The 17,490-nt window shown below is 48.9% G+C and overlaps 1 protein-coding gene across 4 annotated transcripts in view; it reads right to left on the bottom strand.

Moving 5' to 3' along the window:
* SKI (SKI proto-oncogene) overlaps positions 1-17,490 on the bottom strand; it is an 83,388-nt gene extending 65,898 nt beyond the window's left edge. For 3 of the 4 annotated variants that reach the window (XR_014185768.1, XR_014185769.1, XM_082069683.1), the window contains exon 1: positions 15,764-17,490. Coding sequence is in view for 2 of the 4 variants with exons in the window: in XM_082069683.1 (XP_081925809.1) it covers positions 15,764-16,675 (912 nt within the window). In the remaining 2 variants the exon portion in view is untranslated. The remainder of the gene's footprint in view (positions 1-15,763) is intronic. The other variant, XM_082069684.1, reaches the window with a different exon arrangement.

Genomic DNA, 17,490 nt, shown 5'->3' with positions numbered 1-17,490 from the left:
CACGGCGGCCCCATCCCCGCTCCTTCCCCTGCTAAACCCCCTATACACCCAGAAACCAGCAGAAACCAGCAGAAACCAGCAGAAACCAGCAGAAACCAGCAGAAACCAGCAGAAGCCGCTGCTCCTCCCGCAGCCCTGGCTTCACAAAAACAGCGGAACAAGACAGGCAGATCTCTGTAGGGCTGTTTGGGTCTGGGGTTTCCTCTGGGTTGGGGTTTTGTTTGGTTGTTTAAATAACCAGAGCTCAGCCACCCGTGGGCATAAACTTCAATGTGAGGATACTCTGCTTTTGCAGGTGCCACAGGGATGATAAATCATTTTTGGTAAAAACCGCATTTCCCTAAATAAGGTAGTGAGCGGGCCAGACAAGCTCTACCCCAAGGAAGAGAGATGACAATCAAACGAAATAAAACTGAAGATGTGAAAAAGTTATGTTGAGTAGGTGATGTTACTGCAGCCCATGGACATTTTGTCTTCCCTTGTCAGGAAAGCTGGCTCGCTAATTTATGGGCAGAGTGGGAAAAGCAGAGGGACACAGACAGGCCCAGAATACTTAAAGCAGGGCTGGAGCGGAGACAAAGCTCCCCTTTCACCTCCTGCCGCTATTTACCATCTGGATCCCGCGCGGGGTGAGGGGCCGTTTTGTGATCTGGGGACACCGGGGGCTCGCTGTGTGACGGGGTCAGGTGTCAGCAGCACAGGGACACCGTCCAAAAGGGGCTGACACAAAAGGGTCACCCGGCCGAACCCAGAGAAACGCTATTGGAAAACACCCCGGCACCACGGCGGGGGCCTAACGAGATTAACAATAAATGGGAAGAAAGCACCTCCAGAACCTCGCTTGGAAAAGCACAGGAAAATACGAAGGAATGAACGCATCCAACTAAACGGTGAATGGTATCTATCAATTGCATTTTTAGAAGTGGTATATTTAAAAGTAAAGTGAAAATTCCAAATCGCAGCATTTACACTTGTATTTAGAAGCCGAACAGGTCAGTTGACTCCACGGTTTTTGTTAATTTTTGCTTTCTTGATCCCTTACATTGCAATTAGGAAGCAAGATCTCAACGGGGTTATACAAAATGTATGGCAACTCTGGAAAGGGAGAAGTACTTCGTATTCCACTATTCTTTGACATTTCCACTCATAGTGGAGGTTGGGGTGGACCGAAAACCCAAGTATTTCTTTCTTGCCGGGATAGCTTTATTTCACAAAGGCAATTTACAAAAAGCAGTTATAAGAAGAAAGGACTTCTGGTTTAGAATTTTCTGTTTTCACAAAAAGAATTATTAATAAGGTCAATTTCCCATCATATCGTGCTACAGTAAATCTTTCAACAGGATCCTTTGATTCAAGGACCTGAAGGAACCGTGATTACCCCAGCCCGGATGGCTGCTGACGGCAGCGATTCCAGCAGCACTGCTCCTGCGGGCTGTGATCTGCACCTCCAATTATTTAAAATCTATACAAGACGCACAGATGCGAGACCCAGTCACTACCGCAGTACCTCCTTATCCACCTATCTCAAACTCATGATGGGGAGCAACCCCATTTTCAAGTCTGACAGCTTTAAACTGGGGATGTCACGGCTACACCCCCAAGGCTGCAGTGAAGTCAGAGGCGGGATGGGAGTTTGCGATGGCTGGAGTGCGGCTGCAATAAACCCCCTTCTGCCACCACAGCCAAATTCCCGGCACCCTAAGGAACAACCGGGGTGGCCACCCGGTCCCGGCCACCAGCCCCGGCCGCGCTCCCGGGCGCTCCTTCACGCAAACCTGCTCGGCGTCCCGCGCTCGCCCTCCCTGAGCTCCCGGGCACTCCTCGTGTCGCCTTCACATGGCAGAAACGAGCAGTGGTTGACCATAATGAGAGCTGTGCCCGTTACCGAACCGTGGGATCACTGCGCGCTGCCGTTGCTTGGAGCAGCAAGTTCCATTTCCGCTTCGGAACGGCAGATTTGCATGTAGCACATGAGCACAGCGTAGGCAGGCTATCCAGGCCCTTACGGCCCTTCACTTATCACCCACTACTGCCCAGAGCTACTTGCAAAGAGGAGGCGGCTCGTTCTCTGGACTTTCATGTGAAGTTCAACATTTAAAATAATGCAGCAGGGAAGTCAGGGGAAGCTCCTTGCACCAGAAGAGCACCTTGTAAACCAAATGCTGCAATACAGCCTGGTGCTTCATGGTTCAATATCCTACAGACCTCCCAGGAGATATTGCTCTTATTGTTCGTCTGCAATTCTAGTGGCATCCTGGTATCTGGGACTTCAGAGCAGAAGAAACACCTCCGGGCAAGAGCAGCAGAGTGAGGCAGGTTCTGCTCCAGATCTCAATGAAAACAGATTATAAACTTTGCTTTGCAATTCATACCTGGCTTTGATCTATCTGCTATCATAGGGATAAATGCTATTTGTTGATGAAAATGGGTATCAAACCAGCAGAACTGCACCCAGTTATACTAAGAATTGCAGTGTGCCAGTGGAAGGGAGTGCCACATTCTCCTATCTGTCCTGGGATAATTCAAATGTGATTTGGGGTTATTAAGGAAGACATTTATAGAAATTAATCTCATTTCCTCTGTCTCCCAGGTCTTTGCCTTAATTCTACAACTCCCAGAGATTCTCACACTGGGGGGAATTAAGGAGAGAAAAGGAGGAAGAACCAACAAATGCAGCTGGAGTCTGGATGTTTTAACGCAGCTGGTCCTGCGCCAGCTATGGGGGATCCGTTTGAAATCAAGGTACTTTTGTTGTGATTTCCCAATCTAAAAAACATACTGGGCCTTTTGAACAAAGTATTTTTTTCAAAAATAGTCCTCTTGCTGTTGTCATCAGTTCAAGAATACAAAGCAACCGTCACTATAAAAATGAGAAGTAATGAAATACAACGCTACAGCAATCGATGCTCTGTCTTGGCCTTGATGTGTATAGGAGCCATAGGAGTGGTGACACAGTAATGGGCGACACCACATCATTCCAGAGCGCGTTTTCCCACCCTTAACGTTCTTAGAAGCCAAAGCCAAGGCCACAGGGCAGCAGCACCTGCTCCACGACCCGCGGGCAGACGGAATGAGCCGCTGCTGCTCCCACACGTTCCGAAGCAGGAGACGAGAAGCCAAGAACCGCCGCTCAGGTCCTGTTGCTGTGTGTGCGGAGCTCCTTGCATCACGGCACAAGCGCAACTTGTCCAGACACAACGGGAACAAAAGCAACTGGTTAGTAGAGTGCATGACAACCATATTAGGCAGTTTCAGATACTGCTATAGCGCTGTCATCCAGCTACAAAGAATAACAAACCGCCTTTCGCTTCAAATTTTAAATACAAAATTCCTTATTTTTTAAATGTATTGTTTCACTCTCAGACAATAAACATAATTCACTTCATCCCACAGGTTTAAAAGCTGTTAGAGCGGCGGGATGCGCACAGCGGCGGCACAAAGGTCACACGCACCGGGCAGGACTCGGCATCGGAAAATGTTACTACAGAAAAAAAAATCACAGTTTTGATAGTTCTGCGGGAAAAAAACTTAGCAAATTTGCAACAAAACTGTTAAGTAATTAAGGCAAGACACTTCACACATGAACTTAAACTGCTAATTAAATCCCCCCTGCTTAATTGACTGGATTTGCATATCATTCCGTGAGAATGGGAATGGCTCGGGCATTCCCTGCGCAGCTCAGTAGCACAAGCTAAGGGGACGAAGGAAAAGCAGTGACAGCTCAATGGAACAGAAGCTTTCAGCTGAGATTTTCACCATTTCTTGCTGAGAACATTAAAACGTAACTGATTCCAATCAGTTACTATTCCAATAATGATACTCAGAACTACAGCAGAAGTTTTATATCCTATTCCCCTACTCTATAATAACTTGTGATTACTACTGTCTGCTCATATAGACAGTTCTCAGTTACTCTCAAAAATGGGTTTACAACCAAGAGAATACCTTCCTGCTTAAAAAACCAACCCTTCATCTCAATAACTGTAGGGGCAAAAGCATCCCTGTCTGCCCCTCTCTGCCACTAAACTTAGTGTGGATCTAAGGAAATGTAAAGGCCAGTCCTAGGAGTTGTTCCTATTAATAGTCCGCTTCTTCAAGTGAGGCTTCTTGTACCCATAATCCAAGAACAAACCTCTTAATCTAAGCTGCCAAAGAAGGGGAACAAGGGCTGCAGCCAGCTGAGAGCAGTCGCCTCCAGACCCGCTGGTGTCTCGGGAACTCTCCCATTCTGGGCTCTGCCGGTTCAGCGTGCTGTGCGTCTGCAGCAGGACCCGTCCCCACCCTCCCCATCCAGGGACTTCACTTCCCTTCCTCCCTCCCGAACAAGCAGCTCATTCAGCAAAAGGGAAATCCCGAGATGCACCCGGGCGAGCAGCCACAGAAGGAGCTTGGGAAAGAAAGAAACCACCAAACAAAACACCACCCACCGCCGCCCCCAAAGAGAAAGAGCTGCCAGTGTGTCCAGAACAGCAGGAAGAGCAGCAACCGAGCTGCTCTGCGAACCGACTTCTGCAAACGCGGCTCGGAGACACGGAGCTGCCCGGCCGGTCACGGCCAAGGCGCTGCCAGTTCGCTTTGGGCCAGCAGGGTCGGAACCCCGCGGCTGCAGCGCAGGAACCGCAGGAGCCCACGGTGGAGAACCCTTCACCGAGGTGCGTTCAGTGGGTGAATCCAGAGTGATGCAACTGTTACTTTGCAATTATCATCTAAGGCAAAAATTGTTGCTGTTCTTGAAAAAAAGAAAATGAAAAGTCAAGCGACCTTTTCTTAGCTAAAAGATTTGTTTGAAACAGGATCCATGCGTCTCCATATTTCTCTTTCCCCAATAGTAATGCTCGCTTTGTGACATCCGAACTGTCCACTGCAATTAATTCTGATGACACAAGGGATTATGATTTTGATTGAGGGAGTAAGAACGTTCAAAAGGGAGGGGGTCTAATTAATAAAAGATATTTTTCAATGAAAGAAACCAACAAACAAAAAAATCCCACAAGAAATAAAGCAACTTGAACATAAGGGTTTTGACATCTGTCAAGATGGGATCCAGCTGCTCTTTAAGGGAAGTATGAATGAACATCCCTCTCGGAATGAAAGAAACACAGGAAAGCTGCACTAGGGTAAGTCTACTGAAATAGAATCGAGTTAATCAGTAAGAGAAAAGTGCACTAATAAATTAGACCAGCTAACGAGGGCAAATTTGGTAAGTTTTTAGAAGCCTAAATTATAAATTTGTACGTGTGTTAGTAAAGCTGCTCCTATAGCTACACTTGAACTGATGAAGCTTTACAAACTAAACCTAAATCAACTGGGACAAAGCAAACATCGCCATTTTTTCTTAGTAATTTCCGTCTTGTTGGCTCATTTTGGTTTTTAAAGACTGGGCTGTTGTCTGGGCCACGGAGTGAGAAACTGCTGTCACAAAACCCAGAGTCACCCGCTCACCCTGGGCCACCCAACCGGCACCTGGTGAAACACGGAACGGTAACCTGGCGGAAATCAACCGTAATCTGGCGGAAATCAACCGTAATCTGGCGGAAATCAACCGTAATCTGGCGGAAATCAACCGTAATCTGGCGGAAATCAACCGTAATCTGGCGGAAATCAACCGTAATCTGGCGGAAATCAACCGTAATCTGGCGGAAAGGCGACCCCACAGCTGGTGCCCCGGCCCCTCCTGCCCGGCCGGGGTAGTTCATGTGTCACACAACCGCGAATCAGAGACGGAACATTTTTCATCCTGAGCACTGAGCTGCTAAACTCAAAATAAAATAGAGCGAAGCGTGAAGATCTGTACAAATGCAAATGTCCCAAATGCCAAGACTAACACTTCTGAAACCTAATTCAACTCTTTCATTTCTTCGCTGCGGGCCGTTTACTGCCACTCCTCTTTTCCACCCAAACAAAAGAGGAAAGGGACGACTCAAAGCAACTTGAATTTCAAGCTAAAGCCACAAAGCACTGAATGCCTGATCTTTAATATTAAACAGGTGTGCAGATGATATTCATTCTGAAAAAAAATCTGCAAAAGGACCAAATTCACTCAAAAGACACATGGATAAATTAATGCTATAAATAATGATGCAAGTCATATGGTAAATAGAAGCAAATAGTAGCTACAGCACTGCCAACTCCCTCCAGCCCTTTTCCCCTCCATATCACTGTTTCTTCTTCCTTTGTAGTCGCATGCTATATATTTTAAATACAAAATTATATAACAAAAATACAGTTTAATTTTGCTCCTTCAGAATTTCTTAATATTATTCACACAGTCTGTGCTGTAGAATCAACAGGGCTAAAGGAGGATAAAATGCATCAGTTACGAAAAGATCTTCACATAAATATGTTTCTAGAAATCAAGTCTCTTCGCAAGGAGCTCCCCGCGTGCTGTGGGGGCCCCGGCTCCGCACCCCCCCACGGTGTCACCGGGCACCGGCCACCGGTGAACATCGTCCAAAGACCATTCGGCTTCACCAGTGTTGCACCAGCCTACACTGTTGTGGCAAAAACGGGCAAGAAGCCAAACGAAATGAAGTCTGTGGATATAGTAGTGCAAGGACACATCGTATGGCACGTTTCTTATTAGTGAATGAACGGGAACAAAGAAATACCAATAACGGAGCTAACGCGGCAGCCTGGGCTCCCCTGAATCCCAGCAATTCCCGCAGCAGCTCTGCACCACTCTAAATACATTTCTTTCAAAGGAATATTTCTAAATCATAGCAGCATGGGTGAGATAATTCACACCCACTGAGTAAACTGAAACTGCTAGTGGGGAGTTAAGAATGGAGAGGAGGTTGGTTTTTTCTTCCTTGAATGACACTCCATTATCTTTCAGCTCAGACAAGTTTTTCAGCTGGGGAATGATGGTACTTTAGAAAAGCACGTTTACCACACAATTCCATGAGAAATTCTTAATAACAAAAGCGTAAATCTGAAATCCATCACATCAACAAAGGTTACTGAAATCAGACCACAGCGCAGCCTTAATATCGCCTGTTTTCTGCCTTTCTAGCCCATCGCTCTCTCCAAAAGCACAGAGCACTTGTGCGGATATGCATTAAAAATCCTGCAGCCCTCCCCAGGGTGCTGGGTCTGCTCAGGCCCCGAGGAGCGGAGCCTGTAACGCAGGTAGCGCGGGGAGGGGAGCAAGCAACACCATAAAACTCCAGGATACGACCCTGAAAAGATACGAAACGGTTCTTCATCCAACCCGAACAGATGTTGTCCAGTTAAGGACGCAAATAAATCACCCTGTGCAACGCGAGTCAGAAAACACACACACAAAAGCTTTCTAAACGCATTTCAGTTTAAACTTGCATAACTCTCCTAGTGGAGAAATCATCTTCAACTTATGTAATCCTTAGAAAGAGACATTATTACATACAATTCTGCGCCACTAAGCAGCAAGGCGGACTCATCTCCAGCAAAGAGGTGCACCCACGCACCATCGTCACCTGGCGGGAGAACCGGGGGCGCGGGAGCCGAGCGAAGGGCCAGAACCGCGGCCAGAACCGCGGCCAGAACCGCGGCCAGAACCGCCCGTTCCCACCCCGCGCCCGACACCCACAGCCCGTCTGCTCCCTCAGTGCCCTTACTCAACCATTCAGACAGACATTACACAAACCGGCTGCTGAAAAGGGTTGGGAAACCAAGGAGCAATCCAAGTCAATGACCTTATTCAAGAAAATGATACCGCTGACTGAAGAGAGGATGAAGAACAAAGCAGAGGAGCACACGTCTCCAGAACGTACCACCCAGATCTTCCGCAGGAAAAGACGCGCTAGGCTATTTTAACATCGCTGCTGCCTTTCAATCCTTAGAGCCTGAGCGATTCTTGTGCTTCCAGTGCAACCGATTCTCATACCAAACAGAAACAGCTTCGATTTAAGAAAAAAAGACCCAACAGAAAACCAAACAAAAGTCACGTTTTCTACAAAGCATGTGCAAAGGTAACCGTACATAAATCAATAAGCAAAGCCAGAAAGCAAGTTACCGATTAGCCCCTTTGCTGTTTATCTCCAGGATTCAGAACGACGCTGCAATTTTTCCAAAACATACAATCTCTATCCTCGTGTACGTTTTCTGACTTTTTAAATAAGACTGTTAGAACAAGCAAAGACTTTTAACACAAGTAAGGGTAGCAGGACCTGCCCCATTTAACAGCAAACGTGACCACGCAGCTTATCAGGTTGTTTTAATGGGCATCCACTGCTTGGAGAAGCCAAATTCTACGTGGTGGCAACCAAACCACGGCTGGAGCCCGGAGAGCTCGGCTCCATCCACGAACCCCATCGGCTTCCAGAACAGCTCTGCCCATGAAACACTGACGGGATTCGATTCCTATCCGTGGTTGTGTTACCGCATCCAACCAAAAGTCAGAACGCAATGACGAGCTGAGTGCAGAGGGGCCGGTGTCCAGCAGCCAGCAGGATTGCCCAAGAGCGACAAAATAAGCCACTCCAAGAACCGCACCTGACACGATTCTGAGGCCAAATTTACAGTCCCTTGAATTTGCATCGGAATAAAAAGGCTGGCCCTTATCCCAGCGCTGGATGCATTTCCTCATCAGGAAAAACATTAAAAACTGACAAATCCTAAGCACAGGGAGAAAAAATCCCACCCTGGTAGGTATCTACTGCAACCTTAAAACCCAACCTTGCATATAGTGACCAGAAACTACAGCCCCGTTCAGTGAGATCTGCCGGGATCAGAGCACCAACCACCTCTGAAATCAAAACCGCATTGGGGAGCGGAATGAAAACACGGCAAGCAGCAGAACCACGGGTTCTGCTCCCAGCTTGAGCGGAGCCCTGGAAATGACAGGTAAGGCCACAAATGAGCGAAGCCACCTTGTCCTGACACGGGTGCGTTGTGGTTCGGGACGCGTCCCTCGCTCCACGGCTGCGGGACTTCAGCCAGCGCAGGAAGAGCCTGATCCACGGACAAGGCTCCTGTGGGTTGTGGGCGAGCTGGTTCCAATTACTGCGCCGGCTGATCGCTCGAGTGAGAACTGCAGAACCAGCCCCAGACCTTCCCAGCACCCTGGGATACTCCGGAAGATACGGGAACAGGTGGTTTTAGTCATTATCTGAGTTTGAGTCTCTACGCTGCCCATGAAGCGTAAAGCACATCCAAGACTAGCCAAGCTGTAAACAGGGACGGTAGGGACCGGAGCACACCTTTGCAGAGCAAACTTGCTTCTCCATCATTATTTTCCAAAAACATACACTGACTGTATTAGAGACTGGGAGAGTGGAACAGCATTAAAAACAGCGGTGCAGATTTATTAATGCGTATTACCCAGATTCAGAAAACATATGCAAACAAATTAGGTATTATCTAATAAATGTGTCAAACCACACATGCTATAATTGAGAATTTTAAAACGAAAACATGCTATATTACTACATTTTAAAGTAATGCTTCCTGTACTTGAAGATCAATTTGAATTAAGTGCTCCATGGCCACTCAGCTAAAATAGATTAGCCTAGTAACTGGCAGCGCTCTATCGACAGATTCTCTGCAATTCAGTCCAAGTTACTTTTGTCTAAACTCTAATTTCTTTCCAAGAACTGTTGGATTCAGAGTAACTGTGCCATGACGGTTCTGGCTAAACAACAAGTGTCAAGTTCAAAGTTCACTTTAAAAAAACCCGTAAGAATTAAAAAGTTTTCCGGGTCTAAACACGGCACACATGAGACACAATTGTTTGTGTGACGGCAAAGCAGCCCGGCCAGCTGAGCCAGCAGCGTGAGTTCAGCCACCAGCTATCACCAGTAACACCAGCAACAGCCAGCCCACTCCTTACCGCAGCCAGCACCATCTAACCCTGAGCTTTGGCAAGATGATTTTGCTAATAGACAAAAATAAGAGCTTTCAAGAATGGACAAGGCATCTCTTGAGATAGCCAAATCTCGCTTGTAGCCCCCCAGCCCCGCTCTTGCAGCAGCGCTGCGAATCAAGGAAGGTGCGGATAAGGTACAAGTGGTGCCGGAGCTCTGCCCGCCGCGCTGTCCGGACACGCTCGGAGCAGCCTCGCGCAGACGCCTCCAGATGCTTTTACAGCAGCGCCCTGAACGCGCCGCCCCGCAGGTGAACACACACCCTCCCGGTCAGCCAGCGATAAGCACAGCACCTCCGGCACCGCGACCAGGCGTGGGGCTGCTCGCACAGCCACAGCAGCCCTGGGTACACGCACCTGCAAAGCGCTGCTGCCTGGGCAGAACATACGCCCCAGCCCGAAACCACAGAAACGGAGAGGCGAGCGAGACAGCCCAGACAATGAAGGGAGAGGCAGATGTTTAAATATTTTCGGCAGTGATTTTCAAAAGAATAGATTGCACATAATTCCCTCCCTAATTCAAGAGGACTGAATTCAGGAACTATTCTGGGGCGAGAGAGCCGTAGTTGACTCAACACCATTAGATCATTATTTGCCGCATATTCTTTCTCTAACACACATGCACGTACCTGCTTCTTTGTTCTCGATCTACAACATCTGTAAAACTGTCTGCACGCTTGGGAAAAAATGCTGATGTCTGCTTAAAGCCCAACTCCTCCTCAGGTACACAGGACTTCGTCTTAGCATGATATTGTTTTTGAAGTTCAACTTTTAAGCTGTAAAAGGATTCTGAACTTAACTCCTGCCTCAAGACTTCAACATCTTTGTTTTGAGGACTTCAAAATTTTTACTGGAGAATCTTTAATGTAATTATTGAATGTCAGATAAGAGAACAAATGACTTCATCGCTTGACGGAAAAAACAACTGAACCCTCAGTTCTTAGGCAAAATTTTCTAAGAGTATTTATATCAAGCCAGTTTGTATGAAAAATAATAAGACCATCCAACGGTTTGAACACCATTGCCTGCAAAGAAAATCAGAATGTCTCTGCTATACCTACAGACATACTATTAACAAATCAAGATTACTACTGCCAGGAGGCAGGACTTTGGGACACAGAAAAAGATCCACGTTCTAGCTCCACTATTACAGCATTTCAGTGATCACCAAGCGCCGCACTCAGAGCCCCAGCTGCCCCACGGTCAGCCTGCACCGCGCTCGGCCGCTGGCAGCAACCGCTGCGCTTTGATTTGGCTGCACACTTGACCTGGCTAAACCTCCCTCCAGCTGAGCCGCGGCGTGTCGTGGCAGCGCCGGGCTGGCCGCGATTGTGAAATGCAGTGGGAGGCCTGACGTGCTGGTTTGTGTGTCAGTACCCAGAACGCCGCTCCTGGCTCCCAGCTACTTCATAGAAGTGCAGCCGGGACTGGAACCGTGGGAACGCGCGTGGGAGCGCTCCCACGCGTGTCCCGGCGCCTCGGCACACGCGGCTCTGCTGGAAGCACAGATGCCTGGCGCACAGGTAGGAAATAGGACAGCTCTGCCAAACGTTGCTTGGTTCAATATTCTAAAACAAGGGTTCAAAGGAGACAGAGTGGAACCCACCCCCCACTACTGGAAAAAGCAACCAAAGGAACCTTCAGGGCGGACACGCGGACGTGCAGAAAGCGGAGCTGTCGCGCAGCGCTGCGGACACGCACCAAGGCCGGATCCACGCTCAACAGGCGCCGGCTGCCCAGCTCAAGGAAAAGGCTTTGGCACTGCCAATGGATTTCTAGGACCCTGTTCTGCAACCTATCAGGTTATTCACATTGTAAATTTCTAGAAATATCCCAGAACATGATGGTTGTGCTCCATGCCAGTCATGGCGGATGAAGTGAGAGACAGGGAGGGCAACAGGACACCCACTCAGGAAAAGCCGTGTTGGCGCATGGAGACTCAAAGACCAGAGAGAAAACAAAGCAGAATAACAACAAACGCACGAGCACGCGAGAAGGTGGAAAACCCAGCGGAGGACACAAACAAAGGAAAATGGAGGAGTTATCATATGGCTCAAAAAAGAGCTTTGGGAAGTGGCAGGAAGATGAAGGAGCTTATGGGAGGTCAATCACTCACCCAAGGATGAACAAGGATTAAAAAATCAAAATTTTAGAAGAGGGTTGAGGAAAGGGGCTGAGGCCTCTATGGCTTCTGCTCTAGTGGGGCTCCAGCCATCACAGCTCCCTTGGGGTTTTGGTCAGGAGGCTTTGCTAACTTCATACGGATAGAGACAAAAGCTTCTGAAAGCGGCAAGAGGAGGCAACACGCACCTTGTTCAGCCAACCAGCCAATACATCTGCACGTATATAACCACCTCTCGATATAGACCAATAGATGTGCACAGTGGGTACTTGACGCATAGAGAAACACATTATGGGAATGAAGTATCTAGGTAAATCTGTGCCTTGTAGCAATGCTTTAAAATCACATGAAGGAAAAAAAAAAAAGAGAAAAGAGACAGGAAAAAAGGCCGTTTTGCCAGTATGCTGAGTGTGCGCCGGGGGCCGGTGCCAAGCCAGCGCCTCCATTGAAGTCAGACCCTTAAAAGGCAGAGCTGTGCTGGCAGAAACGTTCCTGCCTCATCACATCAACCTCACGAAGACACAAAAAGGTCAAAAACTCACCGATTCTTAAACAGCCATCAAATGGTCACACGCACCCCACGCTACCAACATCCTAACAGAGCCTCTGGGACAACAACACAGCCGTGTGGACACACACCGGGAAAGAAACAAACGGGGCGACTGATAGAAGCCCACTGTCGAAAGCAGACGACCGAATCTCTGACACAGCAGACCACGGCACACAGCACACGCAGCACCTCTGTGCAGAACAGAACAAAGCAGCGCAGACCGACATCAAAGAGGAAGCCCACCACAAAGACACATGGCTTCGCCCTTTCATCCACAGACACACACGAACCCACACACACTGACGGCAATTAACACCAACACAAGACACGGGACCGTCCTTCCCTCTCCTTACTAGCCATCTAAACTTTACTCCAATGTTACTTGCCCCTGGCCACAACCTACCAACCTCAGAGCTTGATTAAATCTCTCCGTAATTATCTGCACATATTGCTACAACACAAATGACCTTCGCATATGATATCCTTTGGCTAAGTCCAATGCAAAGAAACTTCCAAAACATGAAAGATAAGCATACAAACCTCTGCCAGCACTGTCGGGGGCTTCTCGAGACTGCAAAGCATTAACAGGAGACCCCTGACGACAGCTCAAAAGCCTTGAAATTCAAGCCCAGTTCTCCATGGGATGTATGATAGAGCGTTCTGCTTTCTCTGCCCCATCATCCGAGCACACACCACTCTGTTCTCCCCCATCAAACTCCTTGGCACCTCCCAAACGAACCTATGCAGGAGACATACCGCTTTATGACGATGGAATTTGGGCAAAATTTGCTGAGAGATAGATGGCCACGGTTTTGGAGGGTGGGGGAAGAGCGCCTGCCATGTGCTGAACGAGAACCTATTAAAGGGTCACCAGAAAAGTCAAGCTAAGCCAAGATTTACTGATCTTTTCTTAGTCTCCACCTGCAACCTCACCTGGGGTGCTGGATAAATCACACAACTGATTAGGATGCCATAAAAACCTTGTAAGAAAAGGAAAGCACGCATCTCCTAACACTCATTTAATTAAACTCTGGAAATGACCAGGCTAGGGAGCCGAATCCTTCTGGAGCAGGAACGTGGAGATTTCTTAATTTTGCTTCCCAAACAAAGCCTGCCCTAGAAAATTCATTTCCCACCATGAAAAACGCCTCCACTTTGGAGCCGTATTCTCTCACAGACATTCATATACATCTCTCCCACCATTCCATCTTAGCACATGACTGACAGAGAATAGACAAGCCATTAAAAACACATCCACCTCCAACCACGGAGATAATGTGGCTCATTACAGCCCGGCTTTGTCACAGCTCCTGCCGCTCCAGCGGAGGAGGAGGGGGGCGAGGACAGGATGGAAACGGGCAAAGCACCAGACCAGGAGAGAACCCGCAACTTGAACCAGACTCTGCTGCTCAACCAAGAAACAGCTTAACTAGGCGAGACTCTGCTGCTCAACCAAGAAACAGCTTAACTAGGCGAGACTCTGCTGCTCAACCAAAGCGCGGGTTAACTAGGCGAGACTCTGCTGCTCAACCAAAGCGCGGGTTAACTAGGCGAGACTCTGCTGCTCAACCAAAGCGCGGGTTAACTAGGCAAGACTTTGCTGCTCAACCAAAGCGCGGGTTAACTAGGCAAGACTCTGCTGCTCAACCAAAGCGCGGGTTAACTAGGCGAGACTCCGCTGCTCAACCAAAGCGCGGGTTAACTAGGCAAGACTCCGCTGCTCAACCAAAGCGCAGGTTAACTAGGCAAGACTCTGCTGCTCAACCAAAACGCGGGTTAACTAGGCGAGACTCCGCTGCTCAACCAAAGCGCGGGTTAACTAGGCAAGACTCTGCTGCTCAACCAAAACGCGGGTTAACTAGGCGAGACTCTGCTGCTCAACCAAGAAACAGCTTAACTAGGCAAGACTTTGCTGCTCAACCAAAATGCGGGTTAACTAGGCGAGACTCCGCTGCTCAACCAAAGCGCGGGTTAACTAGGCCTCTTGGGCTGCTGGAGGAATTGCTGCACTGTTTGCACAGGATATTTTTAAAACCCTGGGTTTTGTCTGGGGATTTTTGTTGTATTTTTTATAAATCAAAGCTCTATTTAAGTCTGCGTATGTGCCTGCCCCTTTGAACAGGTATTGGGTAAGTTAAGAATTTTACTGAACATTCTCAATAGGCTTTAAATGTTGCTCCTCCTTTCGAGGTTTGTGCCATTGCCCCTCCATTCCAGACACATAAAGCCAAATAGAAGTTCAGACCAGGCAGAATCCAACCAACAAACCCCCGGTACAAAACTCAACAGGGAAGCGTCAGTGTTAACCTTATGCTGTGGGAAGCCAAGTGCTCATCCCCAGCTCATGGCACCGTCACCAGCAGACACGCTGGGGTCTGGGGGCCAGTCCTCGGCCTGGTGGCCCTGGTGGCATTGATGGCAGGTGCCAAGGCTGCCTCCCACCCACACACCAGGGATCCTGGGATGTGAAGGCAGCTCAGACTGAAAGAAAAACAAAAGACACCTAAAAAACCAAAAATCAATGTTCCGTAGCTGGCTGGGCACGGCATGGCATGAGCTGCTGCAGCTGGCCATAGACACATTCACTTACTGAATATATACATCATCTAATATACAAAAGCCTGTCTGGTGGGGAGAGGCAGGCTCCAGGGATACTCGAAAAGCAGGGAATTCTCCATCCACATTCCAGGCGCTTAATCTGAACACCAGTAACCTGCATTACCCTCTTAGCAGCTGCATTTTATTCCAAAACAAGCACTAAGACAGTTTAGCCCCCATCTCCAGCCCTGGTGCACGCAGCCGGGGAGAAAATGGCATGTATGCATTCGCATCTGGAGCAATCAGCAACTGTTATTTTTTTCTGGCTGCTTCTTTGCCTTGACCCCTAACTGAAGCTCTTTAGACCAAAATCACACAGTTCCTGTAAAGTCCGGGGTAGCACGATGGGTTTCAAAGATCAGATTCCATGTACAGTAAGATATACAAATACACATATACCATTTAACCAAACTTCAACTACTGTGTTCAGAAAGCAACTGGAGAAAAAAAAAAAAAAGGTGCCATCTCAAACACTGCTCGTCTGTATTAACACACACGTGGTGAGAATTAAGAAGACGATTAGATTGCTAAATGACTCAAAGGAAAAGCAGCTGGTAACCAATCTGGTATATCCACGGCTGTTACCGAAAGTATAGAAAATTCCTTTTCTTTCTCTCCCCCCACCCCCCTTAAAATTAAAGGCATCACTTACCCTGGGGGCTTTCCTCTTGTATTTGTTGTTATAATCAAATTTTTCTTTCATTTCATCTAAGAGCTGGCCCAGTCTAGCTTTCTCCTCTTTCCCAGTGTAATCCTGGCTGAGGAGGATATAGGATCTCCAGTTTGCAGAGTCAAAGCCCCAGTGGCAAGTCCTGTTTTCCAGAGATTTGTGAGAGTGGACCACAAATTTGTGAGGCGGGTACATGAGCCTGCAGTCCAAGCACTGGATGCAGGCTGCGCTGGGGTTACTGTAAAGCTCTGGCACCAAGAGTCCCTTACACTTCCCAAAGCACTCGTGATACACTTTGAAGCTCTTCTCTGTGAGCTCCAGCTCAATTGTGCTAGAGAATTCCTTCTTGCAGTGGGGAGGATAGGTGCCACCATAAAGCAAGGCGTTACAAAGCCTCTCAGCATCAGTTTTAGTGATGAGCCCGCAGGACGGAGCGGAGAAGGGCAGGATGCCCATGACTTTGAGGATTTCCAGCTGGTCAGCAGTGCATCTGGAGCAGTAAATATGCAGCTCATCACACACCGAATTAATCTGCTGCAGGGAGAAGTCCCTGAGCACCGAGTTCAGGATCTGGGGCAAGCAAAGCCGCTTCTCTCCACCCACCACGAAGCAGGAGATGGTTTCCCCTTCCAGGATGGTCTCGCACCGCTCCGTGGATCTGTCCGAGGGCATGAAGAAGGGACCGGGCATCACCGGAGGCGGCTGGATGGGGGGCAGATGCAGCACAGGTTCTGCTGGGTCTTTGCCATTGTCTTTCTTGTACATCTCCTGTGCCCATCGTGCTGAGAAAGCAGCAGGGCCACCCAGGGAGCTCATAGAGCTCAGATGAAACTGTTCCAAGGTCTTCTGCAGTCCTGGATGAGGCTGGAAGCTGCTTCTACTTACAGTCTCCATTTTTTAGTTTCTATTCCCAAAACAAACAACAAAAATCCCCAGTTATCTTCCACCCTGCTACAAATCCACTTAAGGGATTTTTTTTTTTTTTAAAAAGAGAAAAAAAAAATGACCAAAATAAATCAACCCACCCTTGTTTCCTTCTCCTTCCCACTCGGGCTGAACAATCCACTAACGAATAGGAAACAAATCCTCCAGCACGCGCCTCGCTCCTCTTCTTTCTTCTCTCTTGCTTCGTCCTGATTTCAAACCTCCCAAGTCTCCGGGCTGGCCCAGCGGAGCCCTGAGTCACGGCCAAGAGGGGTCTGCATGGAGCACCCCCGGCCCCCCAGCCCCCTCCCACGCACACACACACTCACCCACTCACACGCCACCCACGGAAACACAAAGTCTGTGCCACGCTCCGAGCCCCCGCGGCTCAAACGTGCTCTGGCGGCTGCTGCTGCGCTGCAGAAAGCGCCCTCCTGTCCATATCCACCGGGAGGGAGGCGCGGGGGCGGCGGGGAAAGCGGCAGGAGGAAGAAGCTCGGGCTGCGCGGGGAACGGCGCAGGGAAGGAAAAGGCCCGAATCTCCGGCACTTCCCAGGCGGCGCGGGGGCTCCGGACGGGCGGTCAGCGGCTCCTTCCCCGCCTGCTCCGCGGCTCGGGCTGGGCGGGCTCCTGCTCTCTCGGTTCGCCTTTCTTCCCCTATTCCTGTCGGTGCTCTCGGCGTGCCGTGGGGAGCCGCGGTGCCACAGCGCACATCCTCCCCGCTCCTCTTTCCAGCAGAGACTGAGAGTGCCTGAGAGCTGAGCTAATGCGGGCTGGCTCAGCCT

The sequence above is a fragment of the Streptopelia decaocto genome (assembly GCF_964273445.1).
Source record: "Streptopelia decaocto genome assembly, chromosome: 20".
NCBI classification, from domain to species: domain Eukaryota; kingdom Metazoa; phylum Chordata; class Aves; order Columbiformes; family Columbidae; genus Streptopelia; species Streptopelia decaocto.
This window is presented reverse-complemented; position numbering and strand designations above follow the sequence as displayed.